The sequence below is a fragment of the Protopterus annectens genome, chromosome 5.part0 (genome assembly GCF_019279795.1).
Source record: "Protopterus annectens isolate FY-2018-M chromosome 5.part0, PAN1.0, whole genome shotgun sequence".
Classification (NCBI taxonomy): Eukaryota; Metazoa; Chordata; order Ceratodontiformes; family Protopteridae; genus Protopterus; species Protopterus annectens.
The window spans coordinates 1,169,508,503-1,169,525,756 of NC_056735.1; the positions used below are offsets into that span (position 1 = coordinate 1,169,508,503).

A 17,254-nucleotide genomic window follows, 5' to 3' on the forward strand; every position below is an offset into this window, starting at 1 on the left:
AAAAAAAAACACTCAAGAAACCAAGTTTCATACTATTTGAACAACATGAACAATGTTCCTGTACTTATTCTGTACTGTACTGTATCAAAATGAAGGTCTTAGTTTCTGAAATTGCAGTTTTAAATTAGATGCCTTCATCATTACATTTATATTGTATTCATGATATTTTTCTACAAACACTTTAATACCTCCAAGTAATAAGTGCATACTAATTTTCAGTGAGGCCCTTCAAATGTTTTCATATGTATTAGTTAATGTAATAGTTCCACTGCTTCTTTGCTACCACTTCTAAGGCTGTCCATGACATTTATGCAGAAGTAATATGCAAACAAAACATTCACTGTATTCTAGCTTTCAGGATATCTAATGGTTAATACAATCAACTACGGATTCCTGTTCTGGTGGGGATATGTAGGCAACCTGGAAAAATTAACAGAGTATACACTACAGATATGTCCCCAGCTTTTTTTTTTTTATAATGTCATGTTTACAGAAAAGATTATTTTCAAGACAAAAGACAGTTTTAATGAAGTATTTACCAAACTCAGCTCCTGGATCTTCACACTGCATTTCTGCACTGGTTTACCCCAACAGCTACACTACCACCATCACAGTCGCTGCAGATGGATGGTTTGCCTGCAAGTGCTCCAGGAGCAATGTTGGACAATTACCAGCATAACTATTCTGGCAGTTTCCAAGCATCAGTGCAGCTGCCACAATCATGAAATGTTCAACAATAAACAGCTACTCAGCTGTTTTGGATTCTGACGACAGATTGAAAAATTCTGAAAAAACAAGTATAGTACTTTCAGGAATCCATGAAGAACCTATTATCAGGTCCTATCATTATAATCATCAGCCCCTTTTTTCCCATTTTTCTACATGGGGATGGGGTATCGTGTTAACTGTCACCAACTCTCTCGATTCAGTGCCACACTCCTGCCTTCTCCAACACTTATGCCTGACTGTCGCAGATGCTCTTTCACACAATCCATCCACCTCCTTGCTGGATGTCCTTGCTTCCTCTTACCTTCTTTCCTGTCTGTCCCAAATCTTCCTCACCAGACTGTCTTCTGCTTTTCTGCACGTGTCCAAACCACCGTAATCTGTTCTCTTTGATCTTTTCTACAATTGCAGCTACTGTAGCTTCTGCTCTTATGCCCTCATTTCTTTGTCTGTCCCACAGTGTGCATCCTACCACCCTTCTTAGGCACCTCATTTCCATCACCTCTAGCTTCTTCAACTGTTCTGCCTTTACTGCCCAGGTTTCTGTACCATACAGTAGTACTGGCCCCACCACTGTCTTGCACAGCTTACTTTTCAGCTTCTTTGGCATTCTTCTGTCATAAACTACACCAGACACACTATGCCAGTCGGCTGCAGCCCCTCTGATTCTAGCTTTGACATCTTCATTCAGACTTCCCTTTCCTCCATCACCCCTCCCAGACACTTGAAGCTGTTTACCTGTTCCATTACCTTCCCTTCTATCTCTAGTCTCAGCTTCTTTTGATTTCCCCAATTTGCTGCCATTACCACTGTCTTATCTGTGCTTAGTTTTATCCCATGTGCCTTCAGTTTTGCATTCCACTTTCTTATCTTTTGCTGAAATTCTAGGTCAGAGTCTGCCTGTAATGTCACATCGTATGCATACAGCAACTTTGTTGATCTGCTCCCTCTGACATGTTTGCTAATGTAGTCCATCACCAGTATGAACAGCAATGGGCTCAGAGCTGAACCCTGGTGTACACTCACTCCCACCGGGAACCCCTCTTGTGAGACCGAACACTGTTCATACCCGAGTCACTGGGTCCTTGTACACAGTTTGCACTAATTCTACCAATGTTTCTGGGACTTCAAACCACTGCAGTACTGCCCAGATCATCTTTCTTAGGACCTTGTCATATACCTTCTCCAAGTCTAGGAATGCCCAGCTGGACTTTCTCCTCATCTGTAGCTTCTTCTCAAGTATTTTTCTCACTGCAGACATCAGGTCAATTGTGCTGCATCCTGATCTGAATCCAAACTGCTCATCTCCCATCTTACATTCTACTACTCTGTATACCCATTTATTAATCACCTTCTCCAGAACTTTCATGCAATGTGACAGGAGTTTGATGCCTCTGTACTGACCACACTTATAGATGTCCCCTATGTTCTTGTACACTGGCATGAGTATGGTTATTTTCCAGTCATCTGGGATACGCCTTTCTCTCCACACTGCTACGAGTACCCACAGGAGCCATTTCTCCCGTCTCACTCAGCATTTATCATACCTGCTGTGACCTCATCTGAGCCTGCTGCTTTTCCTGACTTCATTTTCTTTGGTGCTGTTCTTACTTCTTCTAGGATGGCTTCCTCCTCTTCTCTCATCGTAGGCGGTTTCTGGGGCAGCACATATTCTGTGTGGTTTTCTTCATTCAGAAGCTGCTGGAAATACTCCTTCCATCTGCCTTTGATGTCCTGTGGACTGGTGAGCAGGTTGTTGCTGGCATCCCTTATGAAGGGTGTCTGACTATCTTCTTTATCTTTCTGTCTTTGCCGTGCAACCTGACATAGTTTCTTTGTGCCACTTTCCAGAAGCTGGTAGAGTGCCTCTGATGCTGTATTCTTTGCTATTGAAACTTCTTTCTTAGCTTCTTTGTTGCCAGCCGGTAGTTCTTCCTAGCCTGGTCAGTTTTTTTCTAACTCCTGCACTCATCCTTTCTTTTGATGACTTCCTGAACTTCTGCATTCCACCACCACCTTTCCTTATATACCTTATTTCCATACCTGGCTCGGCCACATACCTTTTCTGTAGTCCTAACACATGCTGTTTTTAGGCACTGCCATTCTTGTTCAACTCTACCCATTTCCTCCTCTTCTTGGAGCACTAGAGCCCTGAGTAATTCCTTGAACTGCTGTACTTTCTCTCCAGTCAACTTTCAGGTCTTCAGCCTGGTCTCTGTTGACTTCTCTGACCACTGCTTGCAGCTGATTGTGGCAACTAGCGGTTTATGCTGTGGGCCAACTGTTTCACTGGGGATGACTTTGCAATCATGGATTCTACTGCAGTGCCTTTTCCTAACTAAGGGGAAGTCTACCAAGTTGCATGTTGGCTACTCTTGTATGTGATCTTATGACGGTCTCTTTCTGAACCATGCATTAGCTACTACCAAGCCATTTGCCAGACAGAAGTCTAGAATGGCTTCATCTTCTTTATTGCTGTTGCCCCACCCATGTGGACCCAGACAGTCCTCATATCCTGTTTAGTCTGTCCCGATACGAGCACTCAAGTCACCCATTATCAACACCAATTCATGTTGGCCTGCTTTATCTAGTAGGTCCTGCAACTGATGTCTGAATGTACTCTCTTCCTCACTATCACAACCCTGCTGTGGGGCATAGGCTGAGATTATGAATACTGCCCTATCATTACACTGGAGTCTGACTGCCATGAGTCTGCCATTAACTCTGATATCCCTCACCTCCTTCTGAAGCCTCTCTCTCACCGCAATTCCTACACCACTTCTAGCCTGTCCCCCTCCTGAGTAGTAGAGTCTGGATCCCAAGCCAAGTGGCTTTGCTGCACTGCCCTTCCATCTCATCTCTTGGATACATAGGATGTCCAGCCTCCTCCTCAACATCATGTCATCCACTTCCAAGCTGCATCCTGTCAGTGAACCCACATTAAGCGTAGCAATTCTCAGTTCATGTTTGGCAAGCTGGTTGGTTTTACGTCCAGCTTTCGCTCAGCAGAGCTATCCCAGGTAACCCAGGCTGGGCAACTAGACACCAGCTGGCCAGCAGCTTATTGACCCGGGGCTGCTGGGCTTTATGGTGGGCACACACTGGCCAATAGGGGCACATATACCCATCTGACCTTTAGCAAGGGTCTCTGGCGTAGGTCAGAGTAGGCCATGTCCTCAACCTATTTATCACCAGTAAATACCCATGCCCATTTTGGCAACATTAGTCAACATGACCGAATCACCTATAGGCCATATTTTACACCATTGAGTGCCTAGCCCTGCACGGCACCAGTCTGTGGTCCGTGTTCTCCTATCTTAAGGATACTGCGCACCACAGTAGATGCCCATAGCGGTTGGTCTGTACAACTCTTCCCCATATAGGGCACCATGTAGAGTCTGTGCTGCTGCCCACAGATCCATTCATTGGTGAGTTTGAGATGCCCACAGAAACACAGGGAGAATATGCAAACTCCAAACAGGCACTGGTCGGAGGTCAGGATCGAACCTTGTACCTTGTGCATGGGAGGTGAAGACCTTAACCATTATGCCAACTGGTCTCCTATATAAACAAAGAAACAGGAACATAAGAAATGGCATTTGGATATTTGGGCAGCAAGAAAGCTATGAATGAAAGAATATGTTAATTTTTTTCAAGTCATAGATCCATCTTCTTAAAACTTGAACCACAGCTGTTGTAAACAGTGGGTCTTATCACATCTAGCCCTGGCAGCCAAAACACAAGCTGGCAATATTACATTTTTAATCTTATTTTGATATGCTTTGCAGACTGTATGGAATGAAACAACTGGGAGCAAACAACAAATGGGATAATTGCTTCTTTTAACCTAGTCTCGAAAAGCACGTAGTCTGTTGATTGCCCATATCCCACATCCATGCTTCACACAAAAGAAGTTTAAGAATACAACTCAACATTAAAAATCATTCTTACTAAAGAAGTCAAGATCCCTGAAGATCTATCTTTAGCCATGGAATTTATGCAAAATCACAGATCACAGCATTACAGCAGGAGATGAAATAGGGCTAAAAAACACAAGAGCTGGAGTACTCTTGGAGTTGACCAAGAGTGCTGGATGGAATCCTAAACAATCACGTTTGTTCAAACCTAACAGAATTCAGACAGATGGAACAATGAGACACAGCAGACAGCTAGATTGTACACACCCTATCTGAAGCCAGACTAATGACTGATTCAGCAACTCACCTCAAGAATACATGTCTAAGGCAGTTCTCTTGTGAAAGACTGAAGGAAAATCTCCATATGTAAACTACACAATCACAAACGATCAAGGAACACGTCCCAGAAAGAAAAAGTACAATACTGTTTTCTGCAGGTGGGAAAACTTCCCTACATTCCCCCTACAGTGAGATGTTCACCAAACACCTCCCTTATATACACTAAGTCCAAGGTTAAACAACAAACTAACAAGGCGAGGGTGAACAGAATACATGGACAAAGTAAGATTTCAAAGGAGTTGTTAATAACCACTTTCTTGTATATGGAATGTGGTTACTGTGTTTCATTTACCTCAGAACTAATGTAAAATTAATACAGATTAGTACAAATATGTAAAGAAAAAATAAAATGTTGGGAACATTGAGTATTAGAATCACTACATTATCATATATAACACGTGGAAGTGCACTGCAAGTGGAAATCCAACCACCTGGTTGACTTCCAGAGCTTTCAAACATCCTCAGCACAGCATCAGTTTCTTCCATGCTGTGGGAATAAGTAGAACATATGGAATAAAACCATCTTCATTTTTCTAGAGATGACTGAGGTGTTTGTCAACAGATGGGCTTATCCAGCCCAAAACAGCCTGAAGGTCTGTCCCTCTACATAGACAACTGAAAGATAGCAGGTGTTTTCATAGTAGGAAATACAAGCCTTTCAAAAACAAAACTGAAGTCACAAGAACATATGTGCATTGCTTAGTGGATGGTTATCTCCCCTATTTTGCAAGATACAATGTCTGGAAATAAAAGGAGTAAAGTGTCTGAGCTGACGTCAGTTCAATGGTAAAGTCTGAGTGTGTCTTGAATGACACAATGGTAGTTGCTACACTTAGAAATGAAGTGAAGCTGATAAAGAATCAAGCTGATCAAGTCATGCAGTCATGGCCCATCCATGATGGAAACTGTATTTTTCTTGTGGCCAGTTTCGGGGAAGCAGAAAGAATACTTAACTACTGCTGGAGAAGCCTGGCATCTCTGGCTACATTTAGAATTGGAGGTACCATGCAATTAATTTCACAGTCTTCTGATCAGGTGGAGGCAGTCCTGGACAGGGTTGTTAATAGGTTTGGATAGTGATCCAACATCCATGGGGGATGTACTAATGGAGGAGGCCATCGGTAGGGTTGCAATGTCTACTGAGGCCAAAACAGGGCAATGAGGATCACCCTGGCCTTGCATTGTCTTGCTTTCTGTATGAATTTGTTCATTGGAGTAAAGAGGTAAAGGCAGAAAGGCATACAGGACACCTAGGGGCCAATTGTGGACCAGGGTGTCCCTTGGTGACTCTCCCTGTAGACAGATCAGGAAAAAATTTGCTGCATTTGTTGCTGAGATAGGTGGCAAATAGATCACAATAAGGCTGGCCTCAGTGACTGAAAATCAAGCTTGCCACTGTAATATTTACAGAAAACTCATGAAGTATTAGGATAGTTCTGCTCAGTTTGCCTGCTAACACTAGTTGTCCTAGGATGTGTGCAGAAAAGTGATCTGAAGACATCACCCACAGCCAAATTCTCATGGCCTCAAGTCACACTGGATAACAATAGGTTCTCCTTTTGCTGATGTATCATATTACTGCCATCTGTTTGTATGCAACTCAATCTCTTGGGGAGGAGGGTCCCAGAATGCCTGCAGCACTAGGAGGACTGCCCCCAACTCCAAGACACTGTAGACTGGCCTCTAGGGGTGACCCAGTACCTTGGACTGTTGTTCCTTCAAAATGCCCTATGCCAGCCTAGAAGAGAGGCATCCTTGGTTACCATCACTAATAAGTGGAACAGGCAACCTTTGTTTACTCTTGGGGACGTTATCAATTAGGCAATGTGTTGTCTGCAAACTTTTGTAATTCATATTTCCGCATGTAAAGGATGAAAATACGGAGACCGCTGTACTGCTAAGATCCACTGTAGTAACCTCATAGTATATGGCTAAAGTAACCAACAGTACTGTGAAGGCCATGAGACTTAAAACAGTAGTACTAATCTCGCCAGTGGTGATGATGTAGAAGCTGCATAACCACGATTCAGAGTGGGAAAGCTCTTGACTGGGGAATGCTGACTATCTGACAGTTGGTATCTATGTGGTATCCTATGAAATTCATTTCCTGGTTTGGGGGCATATGGCATTTTGCAACATTCACTGTTGCACCTATGTCCACTAGCAACTGAAACACCAGGTCAAAATGGTACAGCTGTAGATGCTTGCAGGTAGCAGTTAGGAGCTAATTGTCGAGGTATGGGAAAACATGCAAACCCAGCAGATGCATGTGCACTGCTACTACTGAAATGATCTTGGGAAACATCCTGGGGCTGTGGTGAGACTGAAAGGCAGGGCCTGGAGTTGATAAAGATTGATCTCCAGCCAGAAGTGGAGAAATCTCCAGGAGTACTTTGCTATCTTGATATGATAGTAGCCATCCTGATGATCTATGGAGCACATCCAATCATCCTTCCTCAGCAGAGGTAAACTGAATTGAACAGTGACCATGTGGAAATCTATGTGTTTCACAAATTAGTTTAGGTGACTGAGATCCAGGATAGGCCTGAGGTACCCTGTCGTCTTTGGTACTAAAAAGAACCTTGAACAGACTCTGGATTCTAATTAGTCTGGGGGATCAGTTAGATGACTTTTTTTTTTTTTTTTTATCAGCTTTGAAACTCCAATGGCTGCTGAGTCCCATTGACTGCATGGAACAGCAGGGGCTTTTTCTTTTTTTGAAGCAGAAGGGAAAAGGGAATTGAAAAGCCTCTGAAAATTATCTTAAGCAAGGAATCTGATGTTATGTTGTGCCACGCTTATGAATGGAAAGGCAGGTGCCCTCCCAAATGTCCCCACAGTGCAGCTGTTGGACAATCACACAGGAGCGCTGATAGACACCCTCAGTGAGAGCACTGCAAAAGCCCTAGTTGTGCGGTCTACCTCGGTTTCTGGGGCAGCATTTGTTAGCATTACCTCCTACTCTACCATGGGGAGGTCTATCACTTGTGGAGTCATAGTAAGAACTCTGACTCATGGAATCACATCTTTTCCCCTGCTTTTTGATTCCCAGAGAAGTATTTTTGTGGGGTTTAAAAGTGGACTCCCACTGCAGAGTGTGTCTTAACATTCTGCTGGCTCCTTGTGAGTGTGTCTTTGACCTTAAGTCCAAAGAAATGAACTGAGGGGCATTAACAAAGGAGGACTTAAAGTCCTCTGCATAGTGACACAGATGCATCCAGGCATGGCAGCGCACAGTAATGCTGGTACCTGCCACTCTGGACATACCATTGGCTGCAGTGGAGAGCAAGCGCTGTAGGGTAGAAAGCTGGGAGTCCACTGTCTTCTGAACATTTACAGGCAATACCCTAGAAAGAGATCAAGATCTCTTCGGTCAAATCTCTCTGAAACCAGGTCAAATGAGCTAAGTAATTAAGTGATCTATGAGCAAAAGTTACTGATCCATAGGTCCCCTTCCCAAATCTGTCCATCACCTAGATTCTCTCTGTTGAGGGTTGAACAGAGAAACTCTCTTCAGATAGGTCTTTTCTTGTAGCTGCTACTACCACCGTTAACATCCTCTGAGGGACTTTTGCTCCAATGGCTCCTGTCCTTGAGAGCAGCTAAGAGACAATCCGCTTTCTTGGGAATGGGTTCACCACATCAGGGTCCTTCCATATCTGTTGAGTCATAAAGTCAATAAAGGGATCAATGGGTGGTACCACCCAGAGAGATGGACTGGAATCCAAAACTTCCAGGAACACCGATTCAAAAGATGAAGGATCATGGGATAACCATCCTCTTCTTTGCTTCATCAATTCAAGGATATTGCCAAAAGTGACATCTTCAGAGAGGGATTGAGGGAACCCTCCACTTCCTCTAGGTCAGTTTCTTTGGTGAAAGACTTTGGAGAGGGGACACTGTGCTTCTGTTTGCAATTCCTTTACTTGTGATGACCTTCTGGAGTAGTTACAGAAGGACCTATACAGCTACATACAGCTATAGCTATACCTTCAACAACTACTACTAAATAGTTAACAAAAGCTATATGAAACTATTAACTACTATTACTGCCTTTTTTTTTTTTTTTAAGAGAAAGCCACACTAAGTAGAATAAATTTCTACATAGAGAAAATTCTCTAGGTAGGAAGCAGTCAGTTATTTAATGTAAGGATACAACCAACACTGCACAGCTCCTCTGATGCATCCAATTACTTCAGGCAACAAATGTGATTTCAGCTGTTAAGGTGGAGTACAGGGGAACTATGCATAGGGAGGAGTCACAGCTCTGCATCCAAAGAAGCTTCAAATTCAGCTCAGAGGTCAGATCCAATCAGATGAGACAACCTACATGTTTGAAACGGACAAAAATAGCCAACACTGGATTCTCAGGTTTTCTCTGTCCTCTAATTCGGCCATTTTTTGAAACAGCTTGTCTTGAGCAGTCTCACAATCAGCCAGCCTTTTATTCATTTCAACCTCTGATTTTTGACGTTTTATCACCATCAGAATAACTGTTAAAAGCTTCTTCCATCTTTCCAACCTTTGGTTATTTGAGTTGGTATACTCCTTCAATGCTTCATTTATTTTAATGAGCTTTGAGCACATTTAACTTATTTTTTTCCCTCTAAATTACTGGAAACTAACTCTTGTACCAAAGCTGGAGCTTGAACTGCTTGCTTTTGGCTGAACAGTCACAGGATTCTTCCATGTCAGTGTTTTCTCTTCACCTTTTCCAGCTGATTTTCTTTTAGACTCTCCAAGTTTCTTCTTGGCTGGCATTCAAGCAGTGAACTTACTAGCCAGCAACTGAATTGTACTAAAACAAGCAGAATTACTGGCCCTTTCTATCAGTTTCTTTTTTCACACTGAAGAGCTACAATTAAGCTGTTGATCAGTGTACAGCCATCATGGAAAGCCTGACTTCTGATACATTTTAATAAAAAATAAGTTTGATTGAACACACCACGTTCAAATGGACTGGCCCTGGGTAAAAATTATGATGTGAACAGTAGCATATAGTTTAATGATGTTTTAAAAATTACAAACACCATTGCTACCCAATACAGCACAATTCAGCTAAATCACTCTGACAATTTAACTGCATGTCCCTAAAGCTAGTACAGGATGTATGCAAATATTACAATGCAATAATCTTATTAAAATTACTTGTGTGTGTGCATGTGCAAGATGAGCTGCTAAAGTCATGCATCCAGTGACTGCCAGGACAGTTTTTGGCTCAACCATGACCCTATACTAAATTAAGCAGGTAAAGGGAGAATGAATGAAACACAGTTTGACAGTCTTATAATACACATACACAGTTGTGGTGAACTTTGTCAAAATGATAGGGTCCAGCCTGGAAGACAGAAGGCAAGACTTGGTTAGACAGGGTTGGTAAACACCTCTAAATCTACCAAACCAACCAGTGGGGGTCATTTCACAAGGATCTGAATTAGGACTCCTAGAAGTTGCAAGGTAATTGCAGATGTCAAATTACGAAGGTGAATCTAAGCCGAGTGATACAATACCCATATGATGCTAAGATAACATAAGATGGACTGGTTCAGCTCCAGATTACACACAGCAACAAAAACATTGGCTTTATTATAAAGAAATGCAGTACTTATGCTTTGGGCGAGAAAAAAAAGCACAAATTCCCTTCATGCTGAAGAGCATGCCTAATCATACTATGGATGTGAGCCTCCCTCTCTTCCCCTTTCTGATACCTGCTAACCAAACTCTTGGTGAAATCTAAAAAGATATGGAGATTCCTAATAAAAAAAAATATCCACTGTGATATACACTACTCTGACAGACTGATGGCACTAGGGTTCCTATCACGTCATCGAACTTTTCCATGTTCAAACCAAATATGGTCAAGACCATATGTTTGAATTTGTAAAAGTTTGAGCGTTTGAATGGAAATCGCCATAGGAGAAGGTTTCCATTCACTTCAATGTGGTGCGATCTCAGAGTTGGTATATTTAAGTAGCGGGGGATGTGGGGGAAAGCAGGGGGGCTTGCCCCCCTGCTTACAACAGTTTATTTTATTGTCCGTTGTGTTTTTTTTTTTTTTTTTAGGTAGTCGAAGTTATGCAACTTTGAACATAATGGTTCAACCATTAGGTGTTCGAAGTTACGTAACTTCGACTATGTGATATAGACCCCATGGCACTAGTATTCTATTTGATAATATAAATACTGTTCAAAATGGGCCGTCTTTTATTCAAAACTGTGTCTGACCCTGAACTATCAGATATTTTTTTTTAGTCTTAAACAATACCGACATGGGCTCTATTTTTCCATAAATATTATACGCAACATCAACACAAATACATACATATGGATACAAACCATACTCAAAGGCTGTCAAGTCTCTGGATAAGGTTTCTCTTGTTAACATGTCACAGTATGTTTCACCCACTTTTTATTAAAGGGGGTGATATCTACATGAAGGAAAGAAAATATCTAAATGCGATTACAGCTTTTGGAAAGCTGACAGGTCACAAGCTTCATTTAACAACTTGGTAACTAATGAACATGCAAATTTGTGAGTTAGCCAAAGAATTAGCATGCAAAGCATAATAAAAAAAAATCCACACTATCTGATGGCTACCTCAATGCCTGTCATCCAACTTTCACTTCCTAAAATAATAAAAAATGGCTAATTTAACAGACACACTAGAAGATGATATCCAGTGAAATGGGATGGGAGTAAAGACGATTTAACCTGCATTTAATACCTTGAGTATATATGTCAGATACCTTGCATGCTTCTATTTCTTCTTCAATTTTCTCAACAACAGCTTCATCCAGGATTTGCAAATCACAAGATGCACGTAATGAGGAGCTCACAGGATGACTCTTTAACCATGATGATATCTCTTGAACTTTCTCAGCTCTGTAAAAACACATCAAAGGCTCTTAGATGGATTAAAACAATTTAGAAGGGCAACAATACATTGCAAGGCTTTGCCAAGCCAATCATATACAAGTTACAGTAATGTGACCCAGTTGGAGTACACAAATTCAAACACATTTATGTGCCTAAATCCAAGCAGCAAACACAGTTAAAAATAAACACATCTTAGGTTGCATTTTGTATACATTTTTTTCCTCAATGCACTTTGACTGGATCATTTAATGTTACCCTAACTGCATTCAATTTTACTATGTTCTGAAATTTCTGGTGTAATCATTTTATGTACAACATTATTGACTTGAAAGATCGTGATGAATATTCTGCTCCCTGAGCTTGAGTCGTGGCTGGAAGAGTGTCAATAGACCAGTCCACTTCCCTGGTGAATAAGTAGCACAAAAATAATTCATACAAACAAAAAGTAAATAAAATGAAACATGAAAACATCTATTCTGCATTAAAAAAATACAAAAATTAAATTGCAAGTGTGAGAATGAATACATAAAATAATACACTACTTAAAAACACTTAAAGGGCCCAACTACTACATTTTCTTTACCCATAGTATGTGTTGCTCCATACAGAATAACTGCTTCATACTTTCATATTCTAAAAAAGCATAACTTAGCAATTTCTTCTCTTCTTTCCTAGTCAGCTCTGCACATCATTTTATTGACTGAATTTAATCTTATCATACTTTCTTTACGAATTTTCCCCCACTGAAATTACATCACTTCTCCTATCAATTCTGAAAAGACAAAGTAATGCATCTGCAGTTCTCCTGTCACTTACATCTACTGGGTTTAAAATATGATTCTGGATCTCAGGATTCACAACTATTTTCCATGTACTGTCATTCACAGCTGCATTCCCTCTATCTCCTCTTCCCTTGAAGTCATAGACCTACTGCTCTTTTGCTTAGTTCTGAATGTTATCTGTGCCTCCATAACAATATGTAACTTAAACATCTATAATATGTATGAAATGAAAAAATAGTTGGGACTTCTAAGATGGCTGCGCACTGAGTAACAGCTTAATTTCAGATCTCCCAGATGTGAAAACAGAAACCAAGAAAACAGTCAGTGAATTTGTGTTTTTGGGTAAATTTCTGCTACTGGCTAGTAAATGAACTGCCTGGATGCCAGCAAATAAGAAATTTAGAGAACCTGAAAGAAAATAAACTACAAAAGGTGAGGTGAAAATACTGGGTGGGAAGAATCCTGCAACTATTTGGCAAAAAGCAGTCCTTCTTGGTGCAAAAGAAGTTATGCACTCACCATAACGTTCCAGCTGTGTTGTCCATTTTTATTCTTCCTCAGTAATTGGGTTTAGATCCAACCCTCTGATCAGATTCTGACATTATTTTAGCTCATAGCCTCTAAAAAGCTCTCAAGTTCCTCCCTTACCAATAATGCACCAAGCCCTAACATACCTCAGATCTTGTTTGCTGATTGACATAATGTAACAAATATCAAAATAATATTCCTGACAGTAGAAGCCATTATCGGGAGCTCTTCATAAGGAACAGTGACGTCCTTACAAGTTCTCGTCCTTCCAAAAATCAATTGTTAAAAAGGTTGGAGGTTAGTGGGAGGGGAGTTGAGGAAAAATGAAAATGGAGACACTGATGAAATGTTATGGTGAATATATAACTTCTTTATCTGATGTTGTCAATTTTCATTCATTCCGCAACAGTTGGGACAGAGTCCTCAGCAACATAAAATCCCGGGTGGACTCTAAGGAAGGATATTCCTGAGCACAGTAGAGCCAAAGGCTGCTCTTCCCCTCGAGATCATATCCAGTTTATAATAAGTAACAACGGTATGAGGACTGGCCCAAGTTGCAGCTGAACATATGTCGTCCATGGAAGCCCTAGACAGAAACAGTAGTAGTAGTGGCCATTAACCTAGTTAAACGTCCTCTTAAAGGTTTTGGTAAGGACAGACCCAAATTGTTGTGGACAAATGATATACAATCCCTCAGCCATCTGGTTAAAGTTACCTCTGCAACTAATTTACCCAATTTAGAATTTGCAAAGGAGACAAATTCATCCGTCTTTCTAATTTCTTTTGTTCTATGTAAGTAAAAATGTAATTGTCTGTGAACATCCAATAAGTGCAAATTATACTCACCTATGTTTGCAAATTTAGGAAAGAAAAGTGGCAGATTAATGGACTGTTTGATGTTAGATTCTGACATCACCTTAGGAAGGAAAGAAGGATTGGTTCATAATGTTACTCTATCCCTGTGAAAAATCAAGTAGGGAGGTTTAGAAGACCATGCTTGAAGTTCTAAAATCCTTCTTGAAGAGGTGCTGGCCACCAGAAATATAGTCTTTTAGGTCAGAAACTTTAAATCACATATTGCTGCTTGTTCAAAGAGGGAATGAATCAAGGCCTGTAGCACTAAATTTAAGTCCCATTGAGGAGTTGGGTCTTTATAAGGAGGTCTCAAAAGAAGGGCATCTCTTGAGAAGGCCTTACAAAGTTTAGATGAAGCCAAGGTAGAGTTCTCAAATCCAATGTGAAAATTAGAGATGGCTGCTAATTGCTGAGGAGCTATCTCCTTTGTTGAAAACTGTTGACAAAAATTCAAGGACACTTTGTACAGGGGCTGAAGAGAGGTCAATATGTTTCTGAAGCACCACAAAAAAAACAAACCTCTTCCATTTACTTCTGTAAAGTTTTCCTGTAGAAGCTTTATGGGAAGATGCAAGTATATGATGGACAGGGGATGAAAGCATAGATCATCTGGCTATTAATGGAAGTGGGGAACCACACTGTCACCTTTAGGTTTGAGATATCCAGGTAAATCATACCTGTCAGGTGAGACAGGAGGTCTGAAATCAGATCCAGAATCCAAGGTGGGTAAATTAGATGAGGCCAAAGAAAGGGGAACCAAATCAGTCAAAGTCAGTAAGGTGCAATGAGGATGACTTTGCTGTTCAACCAAAAAGCTTTCTGCAGAAATTTGAGGATCAAGGGAGTTGGGGTATATGCAGAGAGGAGACTAGGGGATCAGTTGTGTAGTACAGCATCTCTTGGCGATTCCCCCTTTGGGAGGATTAGAGCAAAAAAGCTGCTGAATTTGTTGTTCAGGAAAAATGCAGGGAGATTGCAACAAGGCTGGCATCATTGGCGAAAAATCAATTCTGCCACCTTCACATTGAGAGACCACTCATGATGTAGTAGAAAAGACCTGCTCAATTTGTCTGCTAGCACATTGGACTAAAGCAGAATGGGCACTGCTATCAGAAACTGGTTGAAAAAGACCACTCACTGCCACACTCTGAGGGTGTTTCAACACAAGGGGGTAAGACCTGGTTCCTCCTTGTTTGTTGATGTACTATACTACTGACATATTGTCAGTCTCAATCGCAATTGTCCCTTAAAGGGGAGAATCATGAAAGGGCCTGCAATGCTAAGAGCACTGCTCTCATTTCCAGGACACTGATATGCATGTTGACCTCTTCGGGGGACCAAGTGCCTTGGACTATTTTACCCAAGAAGCACCCCCCCCCCGCCCAATCTGGGATGCATCTGTGGTCTCTATGGCCTTGGGCTGAGGGAAAATGAAAGAGCAGCCTTGAAGAACCTGGTTTGATCAAATCCACCATCAAAGGTATATTTTGCATGCCTGAGTGATTCTTATTTCGACTGACATGTTGGTAAAGAATAGACCATTGTGCTGCTAACATCCACTGAAGTTCTCATGTAAAATCTTGCTAGTACTACAGCCGCCAACACTGATCCTACGGCTTATAAAATCAATCAGGCTAAGACTGTGGTACTTTTGAATTATTTTTCTGACTTGGAATCTGACAGTTTGTACTCTTGAGAGAGGAACAGAAGCTGTCACTGATACCGTGTTGAAACTTGCTCCTATGAATTCCAATGTTTGAAATGTTTCTGAGATTTGTTGTAATTTATGGTTATCCCCAGATGGCAGCAAGTCTGGAGTACCTGATCATGTGCTCTTATTAGTAAAAGCCTGCTCGGGCAGTATTCAGCCAGCAGTCCAAGTATGGAAACACTTGGAATCCCTGCAGACTGTAGTGAACTGCTACCACTGCCATGCATTTGGTTAGCATTTGGCTGTAGTGAGGCCAAAGAGCAGTGCTCTGAACTGGTAAAGACTGGCTCTCAGCCGAAAGTGTAGATGCCGTCTGGATTATCTGTTCATTTTTATGTGATAGTACTTATCCTGAAGGTATACTGAAGCACATCCAGTCATCCTTGCACTAGAATGGCAGAATGAACTGAACCATGACCATCAGAAGCTGTGTGTGTTGAACTGATTTTGTTCAAGTTGTTGAGATCCAAAATTGCTCTCCAGTCTCTGATTTCTTTGGCACAAAAAAAACCCCTGAGGAAGTTCCAGACTCTATCTGGTTTGCTGGAACCTCTTGAATGACTCGTAGCAGCTTCTGTATTTCTAGTGCTCCTGCTTTCCTCTGACTGGGTGGAACATCACATACAGATGGAGGTGGAAGGGAAAAGGGAATTAAATAACCTCTGGAAATGATCCTCTGCACCCATCTATTTTTTGTAATGTCTAGTCAGGCTCTCTGGTGTAGGGATACTCAACCCCCGATTGTCTCAAGAGGGAGACAATTGTGCCTCCTTTCAGGAGCACTGGTAGGATCTGTCAGAGAAGGAATCTCTAGACCCTTGGTTCTGTGGGCCTCCTATGCTACATGGGCGGCATCTTCCATTTGAGTTCCCCCCTCTGCCCTGGGGGAACCATCTCCATAAGGATCTTGAAAAAGACTGTCTGGGACTTTATGAACCACTTCTTTCAACCACTTCGTTGATTCCTAGAGAAGGTTCTTTGAGGGGTCAGAAAAATGTACTCTCAATGCAGAGAGGGTTTTTCCATTTTGCTTACACCTGGAGAGTGTGCCCTTTACCTTAGGGCCAAACTTCTAACTGCTGTCAAAAGGTACACTGATGAAAAAGGACTTGAAGAACTCCGCAAAATCCCATAAGCTCATCCAGGTATGCCGCCTAATGGAAATGGCTGTACCCTCTACCCATGCTGTACCTTCAGTTGCATGAGAGATAAACCTCATGGGACAAACTAGAAATGGATTGTAGGGTTGCGATTGTAGATGAAGCCACATAAGTCTGGGTCTCTGCAGTGGTGGTCCCAGAAAGGGATTTTGACAGTTCCTTTATCAAGTCCCTTTGTAGTCTTGTAAAGTGTGCCAAGTAGTTCAGCGATCTAAGGGCAAAGGTCACAATCATACAGAAGCTTCCCAAATCTGTCCAGCCCTCAAGACTCCCTGCTCCACAAGTTCCTTCTTGGTGGCCGCTGCCATGACAAGTGTCTATGGGAACTCCCTTGTTCCAAAGCCTTTTTCATACAGATA

At 41.6% G+C, this 17,254-nt stretch overlaps 1 protein-coding gene across 1 annotated transcript in view; it reads right to left on the minus strand.

The window, feature by feature from the left end:
• XRN1 (5'-3' exoribonuclease 1) overlaps positions 1–17,254 on the minus strand; it is a 2,408,514-nt gene that overhangs the window by 696,200 nt on the left and 1,695,060 nt on the right. Inside the window, exon 33 of the mRNA XM_044071018.1 lies at positions 11,730–11,865. Coding sequence (XP_043926953.1) covers positions 11,730–11,865 — 136 coding nt within the window. The remainder of the gene's footprint in view (positions 1–11,729; positions 11,866–17,254) is intronic.